We start from the raw sequence: 17229 nt of genomic DNA on the forward strand, positions 1-17229 counted from the left end.
CTGTATGGGCTGGGAGGCCACATGATCATTGCTCTCTTCCTGTGTAATCCAGCTCATTTCAAATATGGAAGAGAAGTAGGAAGTAGAGCACTGGTAAGGAAATGTGGTTTCCCCCTGTCTGAAAGCACTCTGTCCCTCTTCATTTAATGAAGTATTTTCCCTTAAACTACATCTGCATCCCAAACACACTTAAGCCCTATTCAGTTGTTCACCCATGATTAGAATTGGATCAGGGGAGGGGGAGACTGTGCTCTTTGACCCTACCCCCACAATTGTATTGCTGTCATTTGGCTACATCAACTACCGTATGTTGGAGGCTGAACGTCTCTACTAGGGAGCCTGCTCTCCTCCTGTAGGCTCTGTGTGATTTAGAACCCTGCTTGTTTAGGATCCTAAATTATGCAGAATAGAGCAGGCTCCCAATTGCAGAAGTTACCCCACCAGCGCATGTAGGACAATGGGCCAGAGCAATGAGGATGCAACAGAGAGGAAAGATCCAATTACCTTCGCACAATTCTAATTATTGGGGTGGGGGTGAAAATCAGACTTTTAAAGAGAATAAATCCTACTCAACTCAGAGGAACTTCCTTTCAAGTAAACATGTGTAGGGTTGTGCTGTTAATCCTGAAAACATAATGACCTGGTTTTCCCAATGCAACAGTCCACTGTGGATTCATTTACTGGTGGTGGCTGTTGCGTCACTCATGGCCCCTGGCTTGCTGTCGTTTGTCATGTTGGGAGCCAAGGTTATCTGAGGTTTAGACACTTCTCCAATAACCCTAAAACAAGCCATGGGTTACTGGAGGATCGTGTAATCCTCTAACAGTCCCTGCCCCTTGGATTTGCATGGCATGGCAAGCGGGATGCCTGTGGGCGCCATGCAAAAAGGGCACCCATGGGCACCTGGCACAATTCAAAAGTCCCCGGGGCAAATTAACCCACAATGGGCTGTGGTGTCAAGCAAACCAGGTAAATGGGTAAGTCTGATGGGTGTGGATAGATTCCTGAATGTTAAAACATGAGTATTACTAAACACTTCATAATAAGATTCTAACTACCCCAATAATCAACTGGACATTGATCTCTCAGCAATAGTAAGGCTGTAGTCCTATATTCACTTACCCAGTGAATTTCACTTACCCCATTGAAATTAACGGGGCTTACTTCTAAGTCCATATGTATAGGATTGGCCTGTTAAGTCAGAGCTCATGGGAAGCTTTGTTTTATTTGAAATAGCCCTGAGGTTTAAATGACATACGAAGTGTTCCATCTGCAGTACTGTTTTTGCTTTGACATCCAGTAAAGGTTTTATGTCAGTTGATATTGTACACTTTTTCTGCTTAGTTATATCTTTGATTTCTGCTGGCACCGACTTATTTTTGTTGTTGTCATATTCTTTCATTGTTCAGTCACTTCAAACCTCTGTCATCCATCTGCTTGAATGCAATAAACATTTTTTTTATTTAGTAACTGACAGATTTCCCCCCCCCCCCAAAGAGGGTCTTTGCTGTGATTTGGGGTGCTGTAATCTTATCCTGGTTGTGCTTTTATTTTGTATTTTATATCATGTTTTTATACTATTTGTTTTATATTTTGGATGGTTTTAATTTTTGTGAACCACCCAGGGGGCTTTGGCTATTGGGCGGTATAAAAATGCAATAAATAAATAATAAATTCATGCTGTATTGCTTTTGTGGTAGCGAATTATTGCTGCTGTCAGGGCATAGGGATACTCTTGTTTTTATACTGTTGTTTTTTTGTTTCTGATGGTTTTTAAATTTTGTATACTTTTTAATGTTTACTGTTTTAACTTTTGTGAACCGCCCAGAGAGCTTCGGCTGTGGGGCGGTATATAAATGTAATAAATATGTAAGGAAGGAGGAAGGGGAGATAGAAAAAGGGGATGGAGGGAGACGTATTCCCATGGTGATCCTCCCACCCAGCTGTTCCTTGCGGCAACATACAGCAACATGGGAGTTTGTCCCAGTCACTATAACAATCAGGTTAGTGCTCCTTATCTCAGTGGCCTGGGGAAGCTCCTTCTGGATTGGCCGTACTGCTACTAGTTGGCCAGGTTTGTCCATTCCTTCTTTCAATTTTCTACATCAGTATTGGATTGCAAGTCCCATAATTCACAGCCAGCATGGCCAATGAATGTGAGTTGTAGTCCAATACATCTAGAGGGTGCCATATTGGGGAAGTCTTCTCTACACACAAAGAGAAATGGACAGATAGACAAACAGACAGGATACTAGAGGGAGGAAAAGAGAAAGGGCTTCTTTAAATGAGCAATTTATAGCACGCTTGTGACTGGCCCCTCATGGATGTTCGTGGGTCTTTTTGATAATGTCATGAGCCTCCTGTGCATCTCCCACTTCATTTCCTGGTTTTAGCGTTACAAAATAAGCCTCAGAAAACCTGACTGTTCTGAAAAATGTCAGGAGTTGTTAGGATTTCCTGCCATGTGCAGGCAAAGTTGAGCTATAAAACGCCCACTAGAGGGTGCTGCCCCATTGAACTGTATGGGCTGCATGGTTGCTGCTCTCTTCCTTGTGTAATTTCAGCTCATTTCAAATGTGGAAAAGAAGCAGGAAGCAGAGCAACAGTAAGGAAATGTGATTTCCCCCGTCTGAAAGTTCTCAAAGACCTGCATCACAGTGGCACCATGCATCAGGAATGGTGGACGTAGGCAGTTTGCTGATGTGGAACCTAGTTGGGGTGGTGGTGGATGGAAGGCTTGTGCTGTGTGCTAGAATTTACCAGCCAGCATGTTGGCTTCGGGTCCCTAATTTTTAAATATTGTTTGACTATCTTGTTTTTCTCCTTATCTTTATCTTAGTTGATTGAACATAAGAGCAATTTATCACTTCTGTAAAGACCAGGTTCATACAGAAAAGGTGCAGCCATAATCCTACGCATGTTTATGCAGAAGTAAACTTTGAAAACAAATTCCTTGAGGGTGGTGTTGCAGTGGCTGGTGAGGAAGGAATTCAGCACATGCTTGCCTCACTTTCAGTGGTTCTCCCCTGAAAACTGTCCCTCTCAAAGCAGCTTTTTTTGTGACAAAAGTGTTCTTTGTAACTTGGTTATAGGACTTTCTATGTAGAGTGTAATTATGCCGTTTATCTACCTAACAATGTTAAAGCAGAGCAATGTTAAAGCAAAAACATGCATACTAACAACACACCGTACAATGTAGTGAATGGGTCTGTAATTTTGCCAGACGCTTACTATAAACATTTGCCACTCATCAAGTGTCCTTCGTTGAAAGAACCCAAGTAGCCATCTCTGATGGATCATTACTACAGCAGCAGGGTGCACAATTATTTGTAATGGTTATAATGGTAATGTGTCGAGTGAAAGTGTTTAGTTTTTGTCCATGTACAAAACTGTCTCTTTCTGCTAGCATTCCTACTTTGGGAGAAAACCATCCAGACTGTAACTTACCCATCTCCAGTCTCTTAGACAAAGATAAACTTTCTGTGCATATCAGTAGTATGTGATAACTTGCCATTTATTTCAGTAAGCTAAAGCTTTCAATTGTGGTACCTACCCTGTAAAGTTACTACCTCTGAGGAAATAACCAGGAATTCCACAATCCTACCCTTTGTTTCAAGAAAAAGTACTGCATTGTTATCAATAGATTTAGACTCACTGTCATTTTTAAGTTATCACCACAGCACCTTGATAGTCCCACTTGCAGGCCTGGGACCTCTGGAATATACAGATCCCTTACTCTTTGTTAGGTCAAGTTCCTAATGCAATCAGGTCTTCTAGATTCACCCTTTAATTGGCCATAGAGCCCTGGTGAAAGAAAGCACCATAAGGACATACTGGGAAACCCACTGGGAAACACATTAACATTAAGGTTAGAGACATCTACAGAAATATTCACACAACCTCCTTCTTGAATTCTGCACCTTTTGCACTCAACACCCAGGACAGGAAAACCAATCTCTAAAATCAATATCCACTCACCCTTCTTTTGATCCCAGGAAAAAGTCCTCCCCGAAACAAAGTTTTTAAAAAGGAATTCTTTATAGTAACAGTTCAGTTTGTCTATCCATTTCCAGTTTAGTTTGTCCCCCTCCTTCTAAGAGTTCAGTTCCTCAGGCAGCCAGGCAGCAACCTCTACCTTTGCTCATTTGACCACTGCATCCTACTTTTGAACCACTGAGAAGGGTTCAGGAAGAACCCAGGTGGAACATCTTGTTGGGGAGCTTATGTGCCCAGCTAACCCATAACATGTGTAGACGATGACACTGGGTAACAATGTTTTGTCACAGAGTAAATGCTTCGTTGAAAATAAGTTATTTTTTCCTATGCTGAATTACTCACAATGGATTACCTACTGGGAAAGGTTGAGAGGATAGCAGTTACACATACAACAATAAGTACTGCTGTTATTACACTTGGTCCCTAAATTTCTTATTATTCTCTCTAGGTATGTTAAATTGATCCCATTTTGTGATCAAGTCACAATCAGTCCTGGGGTTGTCCTAATGTAAATAATACTTTTGCTGCTTATTAGGCTAATATGATTTGGGCATGACATACTGTGCTTTCTCTTGTTAAGGTTGTATTATAGGTTGACCTGTATTGACAAAATTAAATTGAAGTCATTTTCTCTTAGAACTTATGGTTTGAGTATCTGTGTTGTCAGCAAATAAGGCTTTAGCACTTTTCCTTGGGGTATTATCTCAAATGTGGTGTCAGAGTGCCAGATGGATTTGCTTTCCTTTTTATATATATATCCAGTTTTAATTCCCCCCCCCTCTACCACCTTTTGGCTGTCTCACACAATTTTCCCCTAGAAATCAATTGCAGATGTTCACAACAGAAAATGCTGTACCAACAAGACTTCTGTCTAAATGCAAAGCTTTCCTTAACCTTTCCACTGGGATCCTACCCTTTCCAATATTTTCATATAAGTGAGCTCAGTCTGTTGCCTGGCTGAGGATGCTGGTTGATGCTGGTTAGACCCTTGCCAAGAAAATAATAATGGGGCAAACTGCCCCCCTAAACCCCTCAAAAGACCCATTATTAGCCCATGCACTAGTCTAGTAAAATAAGGGATGTCTATAAAAGCCCTTTCCCTTAGCACTTACATGTTCTGCCATCTCCATACTGCGTGATTGAGAGGGAGAGAGAGAAAGATTGTAAGAGGATGACAGATTAGCAGTCACCCATGTCTGACTGTGTGTATATGGGTGAACATCCAAAAAGCTTTCTTGGAACGACTGGCCATGGTTCAATCTGTACCTGTTCTTTTAAAATGTATTTTTAATGATGTTTTTATTCTGTTTTTATTATTTTATCCCATTTTTTCACTGCTCCGAAATACTCAGATAGGGAGCAGTATATAAATATTGTAAATAAATTCATTAAATAAATAAAATGTGTATGTGTGTGTAGTCAGAAGTGTGACTGCATGTGTGCACATATGTATGAGAGAAAAGGAGAAAAGAGAAGGATGAAGGTCAGTGAGGTGATACAATCCTCTGTGTGACATCAACACCGCTTCATGTAGGGAGTTGCTTATCTGAATGTGCCCTTATCTGAAAATCGCACTTAACGTGTCAATATGCCTGCTATCTCAGAAGGAAGGCTGGCCTAGAAGGTTGGTGGGGGCTCTTCTACCACCTCCAAATCTGAATATTTATATCAGCCCACAGAGAGCTCTGTTATCTTTCAAGATAAGATGATAATAAAATGAGTACACAAGGAGAAGGAAAGCTGTACTTGGGAAAAGATTACTAATGGACAAATGCCAAATCGAGTGCAAGTAATATTATGAAGACGTCACCCCTGGAACTTGTACTCTAAACAGCAAAATATGGTTCAGATGCAAAGGGCTGCTCTCTATAGCAAGGAGAAAGCAAACAAACATGCATGCATGAGCACAGTGATAAATTAAACCGGTACTAGCACTCCTTGAGAAGTCCCTGGGATTTCCTGATGATAGGGCAGATAATGCTGCTTGACATGCTATATCCAAAGTGCTGTACTCAGCTAGAAGTATTCTTACCCTCACTCCTCTTTTCCGGATTGTAGATAACAGCAGGGATTCCCTGCTTCCTTCCCAAGCTTTCAGTAGCCTCTGTGGGGCTGGGGCTTCACAGATGGAAAGTGGCTTTACAGAGGGGGTGGCACCTCACCTGAGGTCCCCCAGGCTGGATAGGCTAGGCTGGCAGGCCAAAATTGGCTGGAGATTCTGCATTCTTGCAGTAGAATGATACAAGAAATAACAGTTTGAAAACTCCAGGAGGCTTTTTTAAAAAATCCATTATAGCTTTTCAAAGGGCTAATATATGTCAAAAACTTCTAAAAATCCTGGTCTTTGCCAAAATGATATCAATATTGAGCCAGTTGAGCTTCCCTAAGGAGAGCATTCCGGGGACAGAGAGCCACTACTTAGAACTCTCTCTCTCTCTCTCTCTCTCTCTCTCTGTGTGTGTGTGTGTGTGTGCATGTGTGCATGTGTGTGTGTATGTCCAGTTGCTACTTGCTTACCATGTCACTTGCAAGATGGCCATGTCACCTGCAAGAGAACCTGAATGCAGAGGATATTATTATTTATTTATTTATTTATTTATTTATTTATATATATAGCACCATCAATGTACATGGTGCTGTACAGAGTAAAACAGTAAATAGCAAGACCCTGCCGCATAGGCTTACATTCTAATAAAACCATAATAAAACAATAAGGAGGGGAAGAGAATGCAAACAGGCACAGGGTAGGGTAAACAGGCACTGGGTAGGGTAAAACTAACAGTATAAAGTCAGAACAAAATCAAGTTTTAAAAGCTTTAGGAAAAAGAAAAGTTTTTAGCTGAGCTTTAAAAGCTGCGGTTGAACTTGTAGTTCTCAAATGTTCTGGAAGAGCGTTCCAGGCGTAAGGGGCAGCAGAAGAAAATGGACGAAGCCGGGCAAGGGAAGTAGAGACCCTTGGGCAGACGAGAAACATGGCATCAGAGGAGCGAAGAGCATGAGCGGGGCAATAGTGTGAGATGAGAGAGGAGAGATAGGAAGGAGCTAGATAGTGAAAAGCTTTGAAGGTCAACAGGAGAAGTTTATATTGGATTCTGAAGTGAATTGGAAGCCAATGAAGAGATTTCAGAAGTGGAGTAACATGGTCAGAGCGGCGAGCCAAGAAGATGATCTTAGCAGCAGATATATTATATTATATAGCATTATATAGCATTATATATAGCATTATATAGCAGATATAATGAAACAAGTTGCTCAGGGAAGTTGTAGAAACATATATGGGGGGTAAAGCACATGTTTTGCACACAGGAGGACCCAAATTTATAATTTATTTCTTTATTACATTTATATCCCACTTTTCTTCCTCCAAGGAACCCAAGGCCGCATACATAATCCTCCTCCTCTCTATTTTATCCTCACAACAACAAGGTTTGGCTGAGAAAGTCTTCTCCCTGAAACCCTGAGAACAGCTAGAACTTAGTTCAGGCCGGGGGTGGCCAATATGTGGGATGCAGCACTCTGGTCTTTTATTGTGGCCTCCATCTCTCACTGCTGCTGTGTTTGCTGTCATGATGGCAGCAAAAAGCCCAGCAATTTTGCTGTAAAACCAGGTGTGTGGGCAAAATAGCAGGCATGTCAATGTGACAGTGGCAGGGGGCATTGGTGCACTCCCCAGTGGGCTCTGGAGGGGGGGGGAATTGGCCCCTGTATCCCCAGAAGTTGCCCACCTCTGGTATACACAATACTAAGCTAGATGGACCAATGGTGTGATTCAGTATAATGCAGCTTTCTAAATCATACATTTTGTGGACAGGGTAGTTGTCATCACAATCTTTAACTGCGACCTGTGATGAATTTCTGTGTGAGGTCCTGCCCATGTCAATAGGGACAGTTGTAACCATACTAGGGAAATATTCCATTTCTGTTGCATGAAACGTTTATTTGGATCCTTCTTATGCAAGTAACTCAAGTAAATACTCTGTAATACTGCAGGTGGATGATTAATAATGGTTGAATACAATTCAAAATGAATACAATATTACAGTAGCAGCAGCAACAACAACACATAACATATCTTCTGACATTATATTATCTTGACTTCTTTTATTATAGTTTTTGCAACTCCCAATTATCCATGAGTTAAGAATATCTGCAAGATTAAAAGGTGGATTTAGCTTGTCTGATAGAATCCCATTTGACCTAGGTCACACACAAAAATAATCAATAATTTTATCTAAATTGCTTTTGCTTATCTTTTATTTAATGTCTGAAGAAAGGCAAAAGCCTGCCCAGAAATCTGTAAATCTTTCTCCTTGAAATGTCACAAGCAGAGCCTTGCTAAACCAGGGCAAAGGCCTATCTAGTCTAGCATCCTGTTTCATGTAGTGGCCAGTGCTAGACTATTTTGCGCCCTAGGCAAGGCAAGCACACACACACACCCCAAAAATTGTCAACTTCCATTTTTAAGAACAGATGTTTTGTAGAAAAAATAAAAAGCACAAAACTTGAACTTACGTTTTTTCTTAAAACAGCTTAAACCGTTTTTTTTCATAAAACAGTGATCCTTAAAGTGCAGTACTGCACCACTCTGAGGTCTGCACCCTAGGCGGCTGCCTAGTTGGCCTAATGGTAGCGCCAGCCCTCGTAGTGGCCAAACAGATGTTGATGGGAAGCCCAAGAGCAGGACATGAGGGCAATTGCCCCATTTTCCACAGTTGTTGTCTAGCAACTGGTATTCAGAAGCATGCTGCCTGATTCTGGAGGTAGCATATATCTATCGTGACTAGTAGCCGTTGATAGCCTTCTCTTTCACGAGTTGTCCAATACCCTAAATTGATGGCTGTCACCATCATCACAACTTGTGGTAACAGATTCCATAGATAATGTATTTTGTGAAGGAGCACTTCATCTTCTTGGATGTTCCTGAATTGTAGTATTATGAGAGAGAGAGAGAGAGAGAGAGAGAGAGAGAGAGACTAAAAAGCCCCAAACATGGTAATCATTCCTTATAGGAGATTTGCCCATGATGATTTTGGTTCTTCTTTTCTGTACCTTCTACAATATCCTTGTTGAGGTGTCATAACTGGGTTTATATGCTTTTGTTGTTAATTACACCGTGAATGCAGCTAATTTACAGTTGTGGTACTAATAATGAACTAACTGAAGTGGTCATTATTAAGTGAGTAAATCTGTAGACTTCAAGAACTGTTGAATTAAGGTTAAGAATTAACCTTCATTTGTATTAAATGAGGTTAATTCCCTTAACACTAAGTGGATAGCTATGTTGTGCTGATGCTGAACAGATTGAATGAGCTTCACCACTAATGAAAATTAAACTGGTGCTATCAAAAAGCTTTCCAATTGTGGGTTGAGCAGTAAGTTTTGGGTTCACAGAACTATTTCACAACTTGATGTTATTGGTCCAGAATAAGCATTTGTTTGATCTAATTTTGAAACACATGACTTGGACATAGATTTTACAAATGTTTGAGTTTCACAGTGAATATGTGAGGTAATGGAAATGTTTATGTATCCATTAAGGTTGGAATGAGGTGAAAGCTTTAAAGAAGGATAAATTTATCAACAGGGCTAGCTCGAAACATTTTTCCACCAGAGGTGAAGGACAACAGGAACCCCCTCTTGTTCCATGTACAAAAACTGACTGGACTATTAGTTGAACTTTTCTTTTATACTGGCAACGGGACAGTATCCTCCAGCAGACCTGAAAGCAGCAGACTAATTTAGGGGCCAGAAGGCGGGCTGCATGATTTGTTTTGGTGTAATTTCTCTCCTCTAACGCCTTCCTGCCTCCTCCCAGAATCTTCTGCCTGAGGCAACCACCTCAGTCTATGTAATGGTAGGACTGGCCCTCCTTATCAGAATTTGAAAGCTATATGCAGCCTCTATGTACAGGTCTAGAAGCAGTATGCTTCTAAATATTATCTTCTGGGGAACAACAATGGAGGCTATTGCCTTCCTGTGCATTTTGTGGGGTTCCCAGAGCCATCTGGTTGGCCTTTGCAGGAAATGGGAGTGCTGTTCAACTGAAATGTTATTTGTGGGTTTCCAACTTGTGGATTGGCCTCTGTGTGAACAAAATCTCAATGAGATAGACCCTTAGTCTCAACTAGATCGATCCTTAGTCTGATCCGATATGGCTCTCCTTGGTCTTATCCAGCAGGGCTTTTCTGACAGTCTTATAAAACTGTGTATAACTAGAATATATTGAATACTAAACCAGTGCATAGATATGTTTAAATATTTAAGAGAGCTGTTTAGATAATGTAATTACTGGATTTCTGTTTCAGTATGAATATTTCAATGCTGTCCTTATTAATGAACGAGATGAGGATGGGAACTTCGTAGAACTGGGAAAGGAATTCATCCTGGAACCAAATGACCATTTTAATAACCTGCCTGTGAATGTCACTTTGAGTGATGTCCAAGTGCCAACCAACATGTACAACAAAGGTAAGTGGAAGCATTTTACAACGTGAAGAACGTACTTGTTTTGGATCGGGGTGGGCAACTTGTTTTGGCCTACAGCTCCTGTCATCCCTCACAACTGCCTATGCTAGCTAGCGCTAATGGGAGTTGTAGTGAGTTGGAGGGCCACAAGTTGTCCACACCAGTTTCAGATAATGGTGAACTGGCTGTGGTGTGAGATAAAACTGGTACCCAAACAATTTTATCTGGCTTCTAATGTCTGTACTATTTTTAAAAATCAAGATGAGGTAAAACAATAACAACAAAAACATACACATGTTGTCTTACTGTTCCCTTATGAGGGGAAAAACATTTCCATAAATGCTTTGTGTGAGATTTCATACTTTAATGTTAAATCTTTATTTGGAATTTATGTGTGATGCCATGGGCCATGGCACAAGCACATGCAATCCTTAATATGAAGTCCTTACTGCTATGTGACAGTGCTGATTTCTTCCAGAGCTGGAACATCCGATTGTGGGGACCCTGTAGACACATCCATGCTTAAATCCCTCTTCAGACTTTCATGCGCAAGATGCAAAAGTCTCACTGGCTATTGGATATGTGGGTATGTGGCAGTGGGGTTTACACCCCCCTACACATTTTAGCCCTACTTGTGAGCCTGAACAGGGCTTCTCTCACTCTTAAAATAAACTAATATTTATAGGCTTAAATAAATATTTATTTGTTAAAGGATTTCTGTCATGTTTTTCAGCTGAAGCTTCCAAGGTAGTTAATAAAAAATGTTAAAATCCAACACTTAATATTAATATTAAAACAAAAATGTTCCTTCTTCCCTCCCTCCCCAAATCTTGTCTCATTCTGCCACTGTGGTAAAGCAGCTATGCCCTTTTTCACACACAATAGATACCTGACCCACCCACCCAATTTGCTATCTGTGAATGGGGATAAATATGTCAGTATTTTCCCTCTGTCCTGCAAAGTCTTTTTAAAAATAAAAATCAATGGTGCTTTACATTATTTAATTTTATCTGAATTATGTCTGTAACTTGCATATGCATAGCTTCTTCTTTATCCAAGAAAGTAGTTTGTCATAGCTAATCTTAAATGCTTATCATTGTGATAACCAAAACCCAAATAAGCATCTGAGAAGCAATGTATTAAAATATAACACCTGTAAAAATCAAAATACAGTAATAATTTTTAAAATATGTCCGTGAGAAAAGCACACTTCTCTCAATCCTGATCCACATGGAGAAAAAAATCAGTGTTCTGTTTTATGCAGCAAGTTCTGGGAGTTGCCCTATTACCTCAGAAATAACTCCCTGATGAGTACTACACTTTTGGTGTATGTGGTTTTTTATTATTATTATTTCTATCACCTTTCCCCCCAATAAATCCCTTTGTATTGCAGTGAGCTTTTAGAGAATGCAGGAAAAGATTTTATCTGTGTTGCCAGAATTATGGAGTATTTTTCCTTGATAGATGGTAAAGTCCATGAATATTTTCAGGCATTCCTGTCAGCGGGGGATATGTTTTACTTCAACTTGACTGACAAATATAAAACAAACAATATGTTGCTGAAAATTTGAAACTGTGCTATCAGTTTTTATATCAAAACATACCGATCATGCAAAATGTAAGACGGGAAATTCAATCATGTGAAGAAAGAAATTGAGAAATCTTGACTAATTTCCAGTAATTATATTACAACAAATTATACTCATTCACACCGTATAAAGTGACAAGTTATGTGTCCATGACATTTAAAATGGACTGTTTTCCTGTTGTTGTCCTCTCAAATACAGCAATGACTCTTTTCGCCAGCTATATAAATCTGCAAAAATAGCTACAATCTTTTTTGTTTTGTTTTTCTTCAAGCCATCTATCTGCTAATCGGGAAAGAAAACCAGCTTTGGAACAAAAGTTTAACATTTTATTTCTATAGCACATTTACAATTCATACTTCATTTATCATCACAAGAACAGTGAGATTAATCCTGAGGGCCTATTCAGTCATTGCTTTCTGGGGAGAACTCTTGACCAAGTATGAGCCTTGGCTGTATGTAGGTCCCTCTCCCGGTGGGGACAAAGTAAGAAAGGAACTGATGATTTGTACTATATTTAATGGAACATAGTTATTTCCATAGACACCAGGTTAATTTCCCTCATCCCTGCCTCATCCTGCATTCTGAGGACAGATCAGGTGCTTAGGGAGATAAGGAGTTCAAATAACTGAGTTCATTCCTGTTCATTTATTAATTGCTCTCCATGTTGAGAGAAAGAGAAAGAGGCCTGAGAAGTAGTTATTCTCTCAAATGTAATGACTAAGCAAGCCCTTAGTGATGTCCTTGGCTATATGGTGATTTTATGGCTTGTTGTTTCCTCAGAGCAGGTTGTGCAATTTCATTAATATCTCATGTTTTCTTCTACTTTTCCATACAGAGTTTGTATAGTTGGTTCCCACAAGGCTGAACCTTCCATGCTCCACAGTTGCCAGTATTTAGAAATTGTAAATGGATGTTTTGTACATAAATTTATAGAATAAACACATAAACCCAAACACATGTTACCATGTTGTTCAGAAAACTTGTCTCTATACATGTCAGCACACTACTTCTCTATGTTCTGGGAATCAGCCCTTCTAAAACAGAAATGATGGGAATGGGTGGGTGAGAATTTAGCTCAAATGTGCTAGGCTCTGTGTGTGTGTGGGGGGGGGGGATATCCCACCTCAGTCTTAGCTCTGTTTTGCTGTCTTGTAGAGCTGGCCAGGAAACTAGAACTTGTTCTGAAGATACAGAAGCACAGCCTGCATAACTTTGGATTGTTTAGCCATGGTAGTCGAATGCCCTCATAAAGTTCTCAGGAGAAAAACAGAGACAAGATCAGACCTTTTCCAGAAATGGAGTGCAACTGAGGAGATATTAAAAATGGGGACTTAATGGTTAACCATCCTAGGCTGTTCCAGAGACACCAGGGAGAAAGAGAGGAATGAGAAGTGAGGAGGCTACATAGTGGATTGCTTTGGCTTCCAGGGAATGGAAGCAGGAATTACAGCGGGAATTGAAAAGCTGACAGCGAAGAGAGAGCAAGCCCTTACTGGAAGTGGAAATGCTGGGAAAGACCAAAATTGGACTATGTTTACATAAATTTATTTATTTATTTATTTATTACATTTTTATACCGCCCAATAGCCGAAGCTCTCTGGGCAGTTCACAAAAATGAACATACTAAGCCAGGCTGTGTTTATTACAGGAAGGTTATTACAGACTGAATTCATTCAACTAGCAATTATGTATATGGATTTTTTAAAAAGAAAACAGCAGGCACGGGGTCTTGGCCAAATTTGGATAGGGGACATCGGCCCTTTGCCATACCCCCAACTCCAAACCTTATGTAGATCTTCCTACCCTGCACCTGCTATTTGCATTGGAAGATAAGCTTCCATTGGCATACATTGGGCATGGCTAGATGAGGGCTTATCCCGGGGATCGCCCCAGGATCATCCCTGTGTGTCCACATGACACACAGGGCATCCTGAGAGCAGGGAGGGATGATTCCTCCCTTGCCCCAGGACATCGCCCTACCTGGTTTTCCCGATTTTTCCGTGGTCTCGGGATGATCCCGAGACCATGGAACGTGTGGCCTGCCATTGCTGTTATGTCCCGGGTCCTCGTGAGTAACCACGAGGACCTGGGACCCAGAGACGGGGCACGGAGCTGCTCAGGAGCTCTGTGCCCATCGGGTGGGGTCGGGGGAGCAAGAGGGGTGTTTTTTTCCCTTAAAAAACTTGCCTTTTGCGCAGGAGCACTCCTGCGCTCTTTTCTGATTAAACCCAAAAACTAAAATGGCAGGCGTGACGTTCTCTTCACCCTGGAACGCCGTGTGCTGTGTAGATGAAGGTGACGATCTCATGATTATAAAATTGCGAGATTGTCACCCTCTACCCCCCTCATTAGCCATACCCATTGTGCTAATTCTGTGAATTGTGTCGCTTCTAGTTAGGTATGAAATCATATGTAAATGGTGTCCATAGAAATGGTGAAAAAACAGACAAATGAACCAAACAGACCTTATTAGGAAAATCTTATTATTAAGGAACCTATTTCTTATTACTTCCTTATTAATGGAACAATCCATTCATCTAGAGTGCTGTAACAGTCCCAAACAGGACAGACTCAGTCACCAGCAATATAACTTTTTATTCACTCAGTATTTTAACACTTAATTTTAACTTAAATTTAAATTTTACTGTTTTAACTCTGTATTTTAATCTTATATCAATTTTGCTGCGTGGTTTTATCCTGGTTGTGCTTTTTATACTGTATTTTGTATTTGTGCTTTTAACCTGTTGGTTGTTTTATCATGGTTTTAATTTTTGTGAACCGCCCAGAGAGCTTCGGCTATTGGGCGGTATAAAAATGTAATAAATAAATAAATAAATAAATAAACTTTTAAAGCTAGTAATAGACTAATTAGAGATTTAACACAGAGAAGTGAGCAGGATGAAAAGTGACTGAAATCTTATTAATGAAATTTGCCAGGACTCCAGGGAGTTTGAGTTATATGAGTTCTAAGGAATACAGAGAAAATAGGCATGAAACACACACACACCACTTAATGTGGGTACAAAACTTTTTGACTTGTTACTTATTTTGTATTCAAGATGTCTGGTTTATAGAATCATAGAATCATAGAATAGCAGAGTTGGAAGGGTCCTACAAGGCCATCAAGTCCAACCCCCTGCTCAATGCAGGAATCCACCCTAAAGCATCCCTGACAGATGGTTGTCCAGCTGCCTCTTGAATGCCTCTAGTGTGGGAGAGCCCACAACCTCCCTAGGTAACAGATTCCATTGTCGTACTGCTCTAACAGTCAGGAAGTTTTTCCTGATGTCCAGCCGGAATCTGGATTCCTTTAACTTGAGCCCGTTATTCCGTGTCCTGCACTCTGGGAGGATCGAGAAGAGATCCTGGCCCTCCCCTGTCTGACAACCTTTTAAGTATTTGAAGAGTGCTATCATGTCTCCCCTCAATCTTCTCTTCTCCAGGCTAAACATGCCCAGTTGTTTCAGTCTCTCTTCATAGGGCTTGGTTTCCAGACCCCTGATCATCCTGGTTGCCCTCCTCTGAACACGCTCCAGCTTGTCTGCGTCCTTCTTGAATTGTGGAGCCCAGAACTGGACGCAATACTCTAGATGAGGCCTAACCAGGGCCGAATAGAGAGGAACCAGTACCTCACGTGATTTGGAAGCTATACTTCTTTTTCGTGGTCTCTGTGCATCACACAAAAAGGGCTCTGCGCCTGCGTGGAGTCTCGATCGGGAAAACACTTCTATAGCTGAGGCGTTTTTGGCGGGAACCCCTCCCCCATGCGCCGAGTGCGCATGCGCAAGCTGAGGGGTTCCCGCCCTGAAGCTCAGTTCTCTTTCGACCGCCATTGTGGTGACCTCGTTGGGAAACTCTCTGTAGGAAATAAAATTGTAAGAGGCGTTTTATTCTTCTTCTCTTCTTTCTATCCTTCTCGTATTTCTACTTTATTATTATCCTCCTTATTTTACAATTTTTTCTTTCCTATTTTTCGTGATAAGCGAAAACGCCCGAAGGGGCGCATGGCCCTCAAGGCCCCGTTCAGGAAGTGTACGAAGTGTGGAAGTAAACTTCCCCCCTCAGACAGACACTCTTTGTGCGTTTTGTGCTTGGGTGAAGCTCACATTGTCGAGACCTGTCATTTTTGCCAAGCCTTTTCCAAGCAAACACGACGACACAGGTCAGATAGGCTAAAAGCGTTGCTTTGGAGAAAAGCCTTACAAACAGTCGAAAAACCCTTGACGTCGACGTCCAGTACTATGGAGCCTGTCGAAGCTTCCCCCAAAATCTCCCTTATTGGCTCAGGCACAACAACAGCCGGAGATACCTGTGACGCCTGGGAGAAGTGTTATGCTTTCTATTGCCAAACGATTAGCAAAGAAAGCTAAAAAGGCAAAGCATACTGCCTCAAAACTGGAGGAGTGCAGGAAAAAGAGAAATAAAAAATCTCTTAAAAAGAGTGTGCCGAACCCTACTCGGCCGTCTTCTTCTCCTCCGATGACTAACATACCGATGTCGATGGTCGATGCTGTACAATCTCCATCGACATCGAGGAATAATCCTTTGCCGCAAACTTCGGCGGCCGAAACTTCGGCTTCGATGCTGATACCGGCACAACCTCTACCACCTCCACCACCGCCGCCGCTACTATCGTCGCCTATACCGACACTAAGACCACAGTCGGCACATGGCCCGAGGTTGACATCAATGTCTGAAGGGGAAATAAGAGATATCTCCCCAACCCCCATACTGCCTGGACAGGCGTAACCTGAGGGCAGACGTTATAGACACGACTCTCCAGATTCCATGCTTTCTGGTCACTTGGGGAGAGGTCATTACTACTATGACAGACCACCACCATCGAGAGACAGATCCCGTTCACCACACCGTGAGAGATGGGATCGAAATGCTTACAGAGACCAATACTTCGGTCGAGACATGTATTACCAAAGACCTTATGAGGGACAATGGGGATATTCTCTCCAAACCTATTACGCCCAACTACCTTATTACGGGGGACATCCACAAGCTGAACCCGTAGCGAGACCTTCAGCTACAATGCCTAACCCTCAATCTAGCCTGGTCGATGCCAGCACACAACTAATGCAACTGCCCGCAACGCTACCTCCCAGTACGCAGGCGTCGCAACAACAACGACCAGAACCACTCATTCACATGCCAGTTCCTAGAGTGAATT

At 41.4% G+C, this 17229-nt stretch overlaps 1 protein-coding gene across 1 annotated transcript in view; it reads left to right on the forward strand.

Moving 5' to 3' along the window:
* Window positions 1-17229, forward strand: part of CACNA2D3 (calcium voltage-gated channel auxiliary subunit alpha2delta 3) — a 650216-nt gene that overhangs the window by 270767 nt on the left and 362220 nt on the right. The window contains exon 5 of the mRNA XM_063121610.1: window positions 10302-10464. Coding sequence (XP_062977680.1) covers window positions 10302-10464 — 163 coding nt within the window. The remainder of the gene's footprint in view (window positions 1-10301; window positions 10465-17229) is intronic.

Source organism: Elgaria multicarinata, chromosome 3 (genome assembly GCF_023053635.1).
Source record: "Elgaria multicarinata webbii isolate HBS135686 ecotype San Diego chromosome 3, rElgMul1.1.pri, whole genome shotgun sequence".
Taxonomy (NCBI): domain Eukaryota; kingdom Metazoa; phylum Chordata; class Lepidosauria; order Squamata; family Anguidae; genus Elgaria; species Elgaria multicarinata.